An 11860-nucleotide genomic window follows, 5' to 3' on the forward strand; every position below is an offset into this window, starting at 1 on the left:
TTCCTGTACTGACTCCACCTCCTGAAACACCACCTCAGCTGCTCTGTAGTTCAGAAGGTAGGCTCTGTGAATTCAAATTCCATCACAATGCCTACTCACAGGGCACAGAGAATAAGTGTCATAGAATTCAAGGAAGTAAATTTGTGGGGGAGCTTCACAAAATAGGATTACAAAATTTCAAGATAGTTTAAATGAATAGGTGTTGGCTTGATATAACCGAAATACAATCTAGAAATGAATATATTATGCAACCACTTCCCATTCTTAGGGCAGTTATAAATGGCCTAAAGTTGAAGTGGTTATACCAGGATCATGACTGCAGCTACAGTTATGATCCCTATATTGTTTTTTGTAGCAGGCGATTCTCGAATACAAAAAGTAATCTGGGCAGATATGCAGGCGCTGAATTACTTCTTCAGGCACCCCTTTGCCTTTACTGGCCTCTCCCATCTGATCAGGGAGTCCAAGAAGGATGCAATCAAGGGAGTCCGATTCCAGGTACAGAATGGGAGGAGCTGATGTTTTTTTTTTCCCCAAAGCTAGGACGTCAAAAGCAGCGCGGAGTCGGTCACTTTCAATATCATGTAAACGAGACATTACCAGCTTCTGAAAGCATTGGGTCAAACCGATTTCTAAACTGGTAGCCTGGCTCCCCCCCCCCCCCCCCCACAGAAATTTTTATTAGGTTTATAGAAAGTGGTAAATAGCCATGAGCAGCTACAAAGCTAATAGCATTCAGAATGCAAACATCTACACAGAATATTGAACATCAATGACATCTGTAAATAACGTTTCAAAGGCGAAACTAAATACTGCCCGGGGCAGCAAAGGACAGTAAGGCTAGCAAGGTAAAGAAGAACTTCAAATCTTTAAAGATTTATATATATATATATATATATATATATATATATATATATGTATATATATATATATATATATAAGGACTGGCAGATACATACCAACTATAAGGAGAAGCATTTTGTTGTATCGATATTGTAAGATTCAGTTGCAGATGGCACCTCTGGGTATAGGGTCCAAATAAAAGGGAGTAAGGTCAGAGGAGATGGGGGGGGGGGGGGGGGATTATTGAGGGAGGGTACATCTGGGGTCTAGAAGCCACAGCTCCCATTGCGTCAGAAATTTGTGGAGAGTCTGATGAGCCTTGGCAAATGTGCTGCATGGTGCAGTGTTCGTTAGGGCATTAGGTACTAGGTGGAGGGGGGGGGTTTCTTCCAGCATCGGGCTATTGACAGCCTGGTGGCAATTAAGAAGCTTGCGACTAAGGGGTGCAGTGGTAAGGGCCAAGCTGTGAATCCCTTTCCCAGAAGGGCCCTCTGCGGGGTTAGTGCGACAGCAATGCCGATGAGTGACTCAAGGCAAGCTTCTATTTCTAAATAGAAGGAAAAAAAATGCGCTACTTAAAGTAAAAAGGAAAGCAGCAAGCTTAAGGCAAAATACACCCCACAATAGCAAAAATCATAAAAAAGGAGCTGTGCCATTACATATAAGTGAATATTATAAACAATTGAAATGCATGTAAACAAAAAAATATTGTGCATGACCAATCCATAAACACAAATAAATGTAGCTTGATAGTTGAAGGCTCTGAAAAGATAACCATATTATCATGTTGGGGGATAAAGCCAGTCACAGAGTCCCCAGCACTCTGCTCAGGATGCGGAGAACTGAGCAATCAGCAGTCTTTCATAGCTCAGTTCTCAGCGTAGAGGTTGGGGACATTGAATCAATGTTGCATACACTTAGGCGAGTATATACCTTTTTTTTTTCCTAAATCCTGAACTTTGGACACATGAAATGGCAATATTGTAACAAACCAAATAAAACTTGGCATACCTGAAGAGGTCTGTATAAGGCATATTCATCACGAAAAAGTTGATCATGGTGGGTGACACAGTCTAACCATCGACCATCCACAAGAGCTTGTCCAATTGCTATAGCTTGTGCTCTGAAAATAGATATGGTAAAAAAGTTGGTATCTATTCTGCTATTATGATTGCAACAGTCCATAAAAGACCAAAAAAATTAAAAATAAAAGTATATTATATATACAGTTAGGTCCATATATAAAACTTTACACCGGCAGTTTGTTTTTTCAGGTATTTACCAAAACATATTTAAAGCTATATATAATGAATATGGGCTGAAAGTGCACACCTAGGTTTAATTTGAGGGTATGGACATTCAAATCGGAGGAAGGGTTTAGGAATTACAGCTCTTAATAGCCACCCCACTCCTTTTTCAATGGACCAAAAGTTATCAAACACTTGGATCAAAAGCAGTTTCATGGCCAGGTGTGGGCTACTCCATGATCTGTTCACTAATTAAGCAAATAAAAAGTCTGGAGTTGATCCCGAGTGTGGCATTCGGAATCTATTGCTGTGAACCTAGATCATGAGTTCAAAGGAGCCATCCATGCAAGTGAAACAGGCCATTGTAAGGCTTCAAAAACTAAACAAATCCATCAGAGAGATCTCAGCAACATTAGGGAGTGGGCAAAATAAAAAATGTTTGGTAGTCTGAGGAAAGATTACGCACTGGTGAGCTCAGCAACATAAAAAGTCCTGACATCCACAGAAGACAACAGTGGTGGATGATCGCAGGATCCTCTCTATGGTACAGAAAAACCCATTCACGTCCAGACAAGTAAAGGGCACCCTCCTGGAGGTGGGTTCATCATTGTCAAAGTCTACAATCAAGAGAAGACTTCACTAGAGCAAATACAGAGGGTTAATCACAAGGTGCAAACCAACCATTCATAAGCCTGAAGAATGGAAAAGCCTGATTAGACTTTGCCCAAAAAAATACATCTAAAAAAGCTAGTTATGGAAAAGCATTCTTTGGACGGATGAAACTAAGATTAATCTGTACCAGAATGACGGGAAGAAGAAAAAAAAGTGTGGAGAAGGCTTGGAACAGCTCATGATCCAAAGCACACAATGTCATCTGTAAAACATGGTGGAGGCAGTGTGACGGCATGGGCATGCATGGCTTCCAGTGGCACTGGGTCATTGGTGTTCATTGATGTGACAGAAGCAGCCAGCTGAATTCTGTATTGTTTAAAGATATACAGTCAGCCCAGATTCAGCCAAATGCAGCAAAGTTGGATGGTGCTTCACAGTATAGATGGACAATGATCCAAAACACAATTAACCACTTAAGGACCGCTGCATGTAAATGTACGTCGGCACAATGGCACCGACAGGCACAAGCACGTACATGTACATGCTCGCCTACGTGTCAGTGTAGTGTTGGTGCACACTTACTATGTGTTCTCCTCGCAGTCTGGTCAAAAAGAACGCCCCGAGGAGAATGACATCACTTCCTCCCTGCCTGTGTTTACACTACATAGGTGGGGGAAGCTTCTCATTCGCCAGGAGCGATCGAGAGGGGATGGCCAGAAACCCAAGGCCATCCCCTCATCCCGGATCGCTCTTGAAGCGAAACGGACCGCCGCAGCCAGCGGGTGGGGGGGGGTCTGATCGGACCTCCCACCCGCTGGCTGCGGCGGTCCGTTTCGCTTCAAGAGCGATCCGGGATGAGGGGATGGCCTTGGGTTTCTGGCCATCCCCTCTCGATCGCTCCTGGCGAATGAGAAGCTTCCCCCACCTATGTAGTGTAAACACAGGCAGGGAGGAAGTGATGTCATTCTCCTCGGGGCGTTCTTTTTGACCAGACTGCGAGGAGAACACATAGTAAGTGTGCACCAACACTACACTGACACGTAGGTACACATAGGCACACTGTCACCCGCCCCGCGCCCCCCCCCCCCCCCCCCTCCCAGTCACAGTGTCACTGATTGCAGTGATCATTTATTTACTGATCACTGCATTTAGTGTCAGTTGTGACAGTAAAAAGTGTCAGGGCAGTTCGAGTTAGGTCCAGGGTAGCCCCCTACCCCCCATAAAGGTTTAACCCCCTGATTGCCCCTTGAGTTAACCCTTTCACCCCCTTTTGCCAGTGTCACTAAGCGATCGTTTTTCTGATCGCTCCATTAGTGTTACTGGTGCCATTCGGTACCCCCATATACTACCCAATAAATGTTTTAACCCCCTGATTGCCCCTAGAGTTAACCCTTTCACCAGCGATCACCATATAAGTGTCACTGGTGATGCTGGATAGCCAGTTATTTAGGTTCCCCGTCAGGTTTTTATATAGCGTCCAGGACCCCCATATACTACCTAATAAAGATTTTATCCCCCTGATTGCCCCTAGTTAACCCTTTCACCAGTGATCACCGTATAGGTGTTACAGGTGACTGTGGTTAGTTTGTTTTTATAGCATCAGGGCACCCACCATTTATTACCCAATAGAGGTTTAACCCCCTGATCACCCGGCGGGTGATATAAATTAGGTTTTAGGGTCAGGGTCTGCGTCGCCCTAGGCAGCGCTAGGTTAGTGCCAGTACCGCTAACACCCACGCGCAAAGCATACACCTCCCGTAGTGGTATAGTATCTGAACAGATTAATATCTGATCAGATCTATACTAGCATCCCCAGCAGTTTAGGGTTCCAAAAAACGCATTGTTAGCGCCCAGATACCTGCTAGCACCTGCGTTTTGCCCCTCCACCCAGCCCACTCAAGTGCAGTATCGATCGATCACTGTCACTTACAAAACACCAAACACATAACTGCAGCGTTCTCAGAGTCAGGCCTGATCCCTGCGATCGCTAACAGTTTTTTTTGGTAGCGTTTTAGATTTAAATCCTGAAGGCAGTGCTTCTTGGTTTTTGGGGTCCTGTACGTGGCTAGGCTCCGAAAAAGTCCCCCACATGTGGTATCCCCGTACTCGGGAGAAGCAGCAGAATTTTGGGGTGTAATTTCACTTATGCCCATAGCATGTGTGAGCAATATATCTTTTAGTGACAACTTTGTGCAAAAAAAAAAAAAAAAAAAAAAAGAAAAGAAGATTGTAATATTCCTGCAACTTGTGGCAAAATATAAAATATTTCATGTACTCAACATACCTCTCAGTAAATAGCTTGGGGTGTCTACTTTCCAAAATGGGGTCATTTGGGGGGGGGTTCGGTGCCATTTTGCCATTTTATGGCCTTCGAAACTGTGATAGGTAGTGAGGAGTGAAATCAAAAATTTGCACCCTTAGAAATCCTCAAGGCAGCGATTGGTTTTCAAGGTGCCGTACGCGGCTAGATTCCCCAAAAGTCCCACATATGTGGTATCCCCGTACTCAGGAGAAGCAGCAGAATATATTTTGGGGTGCAATTCCACATATAACTATGGCATGTGTGAGCAATATATCATTTAGTGACAACTTTTTTTTTGTGTCATTATTCAATCACTTGGGACAAAAATAAAAATATTCAATGGGCTCAACATGCCCCTCAGCAATTTCCTTGGGGTGTCTACTTTCCAAAATGGGGTCATTTGGGGGGGGGGGGGGGGGTTTGTACTGCCCTGCCATTTTAGCACCTCAAGAAATGAGATAGGCAGTAATAAATTAACAGCTGTGTAAATTCCAGAAAATGTACTCTAGTTTGTAGACGCTATAACTTTTGCGCAAACCAATAAATATACGCTTGACATTTTTTTTTTTTACTAAAGACATGTGGCTGAATAAATTTTGGCCTAAATGTAGGACTAAAATTTAGTTTATTCGATTTTTCTTATAACAAAAAGTAGAAAATATCTTTTTTTTATTTTTTAAATTCAGTCTTTTTCCTTTTACATCGTAAAAAATAAATATCGCAGAGGCAATCAAATACCATCAAAAGAAAGCTCTATTTGTGGGAAGAAAAGGCCAAAAATGTTGTTTGGGTACAACATTGCATGATCGCGCAATTACCAGTTAAAGCAGTGCAGTGCGAAATTGTAAAGAGACCTCTGGTCCTTAGGCTGACAATTGGTCCGGGGTTTAAGTGGTTAAAAGCATCCCAGGAGCTTTTGAAAGAAAAGTGGAATATTCTGCAATGGCCGAGTCAATCACCTGATCTGATTGAGCATGCATTTCACTTGCTGAAGGCAAAACTAAAGGCAGAAAGACCCACAGAGAACTGAAGACAGCTGCAGTTGGAGCCTCACAAAGCATCAGAAAGGAGGAAACCCAGTCTTTGGTAATGCCCATGGGTTCCAGACTTCAGGCAGTCATTGCCAGTAAAGGATTCTAAACAAAATATTACAGATGAATATTGAATTTATGATTATATTCATTTGTCCAATTACATTTGAGCCCCTGATCAATGGATGGTTTTGTTTTAATTTTATACTGGTGGCACACAGAGGCAAAAGTATGAAAATTGCACATGCGTCCAAATCTTTATGACACACACACAGATACAGTACGATTAAGATTTCTATCTTTGAATATTTTTTTCTCAGAAATAGGAAGTTAAGTGGCTTACCGAGTTGTAATGTGCCCATTTCTAATTAGCCAGTTAACCAGCTCCTTTCCCACAACGCAGTTGGGGTGTGTTCTCAGCCAGTAACGATGGTCCTGAAACTCCATGCCACTGTTGTGGTGACAGATCTTTTTCCATAAATCCTTTAGCTGCACAGAATCCTAAATGAGAAAAAAAAATAAAAAAAATTGAACTATATGTTATAATCATCACTGTTATAAAGCTAGTGAAAGTGATTCAAACAAACTGGATATATTACTGCACAGAGATGTCACATCCACATCCACACTTGTTCAGTAACTGAAATACCGACACTATATATAATCCTTTCATTGAGGTCTAGTGCACACGGATGTAAAAAAAGATTCAGAGTGGAGAGTGAAAAATAAGAGTTCTGTTCTGTAAAGACCTTGCATATATGCCTGTAAACGTGTATACACCTATGTAATGGTCATGTGTACTGAGCTCATTAATAGCTCTGTGTGTAGCAGCCATTTTGTTCATGTTAAGCCGTTACATTTGTCATCTCCGTTTTAAAACCAGAGATACAGCAGTTCTGATTCCCACACATCCCCCCTTCCCCTCCCTTTATATAATACACAAACAGTTAACGAATGCCAGGACCTCATCAACCCATTGATCAAAGACCTTTCCGTTGCCCATGACTAGAAACCCCAATAAACTGTCACCCTTGCAAGCTGAGCAATTCAGATGCATTTACCTCCCTCGGAGTAATTTATAGTGTTTTGAGTCCAAACACCGCCAACCTAGCAGTACAAGGAGCAGAACCAACCCAATTCATCTCGAACTGGGCATCTGAAACCTGTCATTTCTATGTTCAGTTTGAAGCTACATTCAAGCTGGACAATAACCTGCATGTTAGACTGTATCTGGTAGGTATTGAGAGCCGAGTATTTATCGAAAATGCTCTCTGGGACCTATTGGTGACATCCCAGAAACCACGCCTCTGGATGCTTAATTGGTCAGATGGCCTCTGTCAACACCCCTTTGATCCCAGAGAAAAAGGGGGATACCAGGACAGTTTGACATCTCTCATGTACCATCAACAAAGGAACATCTGTCAAGTAATGAGAGCCAACACCTTGCGTTTGTTTCCTCTCTGTTGCTTTATTATCTCTTTATTGCTTATAACAAGCTTTTTCTGTAAAAATTTTATTTGCACCAAAAAAAAAAAAAAAAAAAAAAAAATAAAAAAAAAAAAAAAGGGGGGGGGGGTTAACCTTGCCCCTAACCTTTTAATGCCAACTGAAAATAATCTAGCTCTTGAAGAGTGCTACTGTGTAGTATAAATGCTCTGAATATATCTGTCCGTGGTGAGTGTGTTTCCTCCTCCTTATGTGGTGGTGGTAGCTTAACTCCTTCAGACCCACGCTAAAGCCGAATGGATCTGCTTTGCCAGGAGAAAGTCTATCGACAACCTCCCCTTTGCAGGCTCGCCACGACCCCCCCCCCCCCCCCCCGCCCTCCCCAAGGGAGCGCATGCTGTGATCACCCAAGTCAATGAGATTTGGGTGATTACAGGTAAGAATCAGCTCGCAGCCAATGACAACTGATCACGTGACGTTCATAGAGGATCAGTCTTTTTTTTTTCCCCTAAAGCTCACAGCGTGAGGAGAAAAAAAAAAAAAGCTGATCAATGCCTGCCAGTGCCACAAATCCATGCCAAAACTAAGTGTCCAATCAATACCCACGCTACTTAAGTGCCAGTAATCGGTTCCACCTATCAGTGCCCACCAGCGTCCATCAATAAAGGAGAAAAATTACCTGTTTGCAAAATTAATATAAAACTGTTGTGGTTATTTAGAAATTTTGAAAGAAAAAAAAAACCCAGAGGTGATCAAATACCACCAAAAGAAAGCTCTATTTGTGGGGAAAGATTATAAAAATTTAGTTCGGGTACAGTGTTGTATGACCGCGCAATTGTCAAAGAGTGACAGCACTAAAAGCTGAAAATTGGTCTGGGCAGGAGGGGGGTTTAGGTGCCCAGTAAGCAAGTGGTTAAAGGGTTTAAATGCTTAATGCATTTAACCCAGCGACATGCACGCTGCTGTCACCTAGATTCTGCAAGCCCAAAAATCTTGGTGCAGCTGAGAGTGACATTGTTACTCGAGTGACAGCGCAGCACGAGACTGGCCAGCCCTTTGTCACGAATAGGTGAGGAGGGCCAGGATCTGATATCCGCACCCGTCACTCCTCTAGCTGCCAGTGTTGCAATTTATACAGAAACACACACACACACACACACACACACACACACACACATATATTTTTATTACGCATATATACACACACTACTGTAAAAAAAAAAAAATTGCTCTGATTTCACATTTATACTTTACGGCTCTTTAGCTGTGTGCCATAGACCAGAGTTTAGCGAAAGGAAAAAAAAATGAAAAAAAATAAAAAAAAAACACCACACAAACTTTTTCACCAATATAAAGAAGGCCTAATGCCGGCCATACACGATGCGAATTCCGAACGACCCGAACGATAAACGAAAGCGGCACTCACAACAACATGCGAATGTGCCATCAATTAAGTACGAAAATCGTACGTTAAAACACTATGTTTTAACGGGTTTTTTTTATTCCGTGTTGCGTTCGACCATTTGTTCGTTGTTTTATATGGTTTCCTTCTGGTTCAAACTTTCCAGAGATCGTGCGCAGTTCATTTTCTTATGTCAAATCGTCCAACTCTGCCATTAACAATACGATTTTTGGACGATTTTTGAAAAAAAAACCAACATGTTGGATTTGTCAATTTGCCCTGTCGTACGAAAATCGCATGTCGCGCATACCACACTAACGATATGAAAATCGGTCGATTTTACTTTCGCTCGGATTTTCGTTCGGAATTCGCATCGTGTATGGCCGGCATTAGAGATGCATTTTGCTTTTGTTACAAAATGAACACAACATGCAAGCTAATAGTCAATCCAAATAAAAAAATAAATAAAAAAAAGTTGCATTTGCAGTAAAAACACAGATATAGTTTACCAGTAGTATTTTCCGCTCTTCTTCATTGGTATCATTCTTCAAGTATGTACGAGAAGCTTGCGGGCTGACAGATGATTCGTAAGGTGGCACCATAGGGGATCCAGAACGATCTAGTGATAGATTAGTAATACTGGCTGACCTAAGGACAAGAAAATGTGTTACATGTACAGTAAAAAGAAACAAAAATATTCCTTGTATCCAAGCATCTACTGCCACATATGGCTGCCTACCCAAAAGTCCCACATTTTACAGTTTTCACAGAACAGCTCTATCAAAAAAAAATAAAAAATAAAATAGAATTTTACACATGACCATTTTTTTGTGGTGTAGGGTATACAATGGGGGCGGGGGGGGGGGGTTTACTTTGCAAACCTGATATTTATCCATAACTCTCTTAGGAATTAATTTTCTGAAATTATACTCTTTTTAGCCATGTGGATAAAATCAGGGTTGCAAATTAAAACCCCTCCCATTGTTTACTCTAAACACCACTAATAAACTACCACATTTCCCGGAAAATAAGAAGACCTACCACGATAAGACCTAGTGCCATTTTTGAGGAGAGCTTCAATATGAAAATGAGCCCTAGTTCAGTGCAGCATTGCTTGGGCTCACAGATAATCTCTTCTCCCAGTGGGGAATCTCGCCCCCTCCCTGCATTTCTTAATTTCTCAGAGTGGGGAAGACAGCTCAGGCAGGCCATGGAAGCACCGAGCAGGGCTCAGCGGATCATCTCTTCTCTTGGGTGTCAGTGGGGGGGGGGGGGGGGGGGGATCTCGGACCCCTCCCTCATCACCAATAGTAGCTGTGGAACGGCTAAGGCGGGCCATTGAAGTGGGATCTCGCCCCCCCCCCATCCCTCTGCAGTGCTCGGTGGTGGAAGACAGCTCAGGCAGGCCATGGAAGAAGGCATTTGCACTGTTGCATTGCAGAAACACACACACCTCTTGCATTATGTGATCCTGTGATCATTTTGCAACCACTGGAAAGATAGCACATTGCATGGCAAGCACTTATTTTCAAAGGAAACACAGTATGTAAAAAAGTTAGGACGCTGATAAAACATCTTGGGTCAAATTTAAATTTCCATTCCTTTGGGGGAGGTTATAGTCTGCTATTCATAAATTCTTAAAATCTGATTGTTGGCTCAAGGTCTTACATTTCTATTACCTCGCCAGTGTTTATATATTTTTGCAAACCTGATTTTTAGAGATATATTATACACACACACATACATACATATACATATACATATACATATACATACATATACATACATACATAATCAGGGCTCGACAAACCCCAGGCGCCAGGTCGCCAATGCGACCAGAAATCGCATCCTGGCACCTAAGCTGCCACCAGCCCACTCTCCATTGATGCCCCAGGACATGCAGACATGCACATGAACACTGACTGCCGTCGTCCTCCCTCCTCTACACTCAGCGGCGCCACGCTAAGTGTGTGAAACTGACAAGCAACGGAGAGAGGAGGATCTGTCAGATTTCAGGTTGATGTCGGGGTGGGCGGGACCCAGCAGCTATCAAACACCAGCCAATGGGATCTGGGCGGGCTGCTACATGTATGTGGCCCTGCCCCTTTTCTTAAGCAGCCCAGTCGTTGGCTGGCGTTTGATAGCTGCTGAGTCCCGCCCACCCCGGACGGGTCCCGCCCATTCCGACATTAAGCTCAATTCTGACAGCTCCTCTGTTTCATTTCAGTAACAGTGTGCTCACGTGAAACCTGCCAGCGCCAACCAGTGCCATCTGCCAGTGCCACCGCCAATCAGTGTCACCTACTAGTGCCAACCAGTGCCACCGCCAATCAATACCACCTGCAACCACCAACCAGTGCCACCGCCAATCAGTGCCACCTCTCACTACCAGTGCCACCTGCCAACGTCAATCAATGCCACTACCAATCAGTGTGAACTACCAGTGCCACTTGCCAGTGCCACCTGCCAGTGCCGAGTGTCACCGCGAATCAGTGCCACCACCAACCAGTGCCACCTGCCAGTGCCAACTAGTGCCACCACCAACCAGTGCCACCTGCCAACACCATACAGTGCCATCTGCCAGTGACAACTAGTGCCACCGCCAACAAGGGCCACCTGCCACTTTCAAACCAGTGCCACCTGCCAATCAGTGCCACCTGCCAGTACCAAACCAGTGTCACCTGCCAATGCCATCTGGCAGTTCCACGTGCCTGCCAGTGCCACCACCAATCAGTGCAACGCGCCACCTGCCAGTGCCACCATCAACCAGGGCCACCTGCCAGTTCCAAACCAGTGCCAGCCCTACTCTCTGGTCAGCCCATAACCCTGATGTAACAGCGTTTCATTGGAATTATTGACTGGGTGCTCCATTGTGAGTTAGGGATAGGGGGTGAAAATGAGTGGCCTTACCCCGGGAGCTGACAATCCATACCACTCTAGAAAAACTGGCTCCTAAATTCAAATTTGTCAACCCCTG

General features: G+C 43.7%; 1 protein-coding gene across 3 annotated transcripts in view; it reads right to left on the bottom strand.

The window, feature by feature from the left end:
* PIKFYVE (phosphoinositide kinase, FYVE-type zinc finger containing) overlaps window positions 1-11860 on the bottom strand; it is a 390505-nt gene that overhangs the window by 294957 nt on the left and 83688 nt on the right. For all 3 annotated transcript variants that reach the window (XM_077448459.1, XM_077448458.1, XM_077448457.1), the window contains exons 8-10: window positions 9393-9531; window positions 6379-6536; window positions 1855-1966 (exon numbers count right to left, since the gene is read on the bottom strand). In XM_077448459.1, coding sequence (XP_077304585.1) covers window positions 1855-1966; window positions 6379-6536; window positions 9393-9531 — 409 coding nt within the window. The remainder of the gene's footprint in view (window positions 1-1854; window positions 1967-6378; window positions 6537-9392; window positions 9532-11860) is intronic.

This window comes from Lithobates pipiens, unplaced genomic scaffold (assembly GCF_037356315.1).
Source record: "Lithobates pipiens isolate NorthernLeopardFrog02 unplaced genomic scaffold, aLitPip1_a1.2 Scaffold_22, whole genome shotgun sequence".
Classification (NCBI taxonomy): Eukaryota; Metazoa; Chordata; class Amphibia; order Anura; family Ranidae; genus Lithobates; species Lithobates pipiens.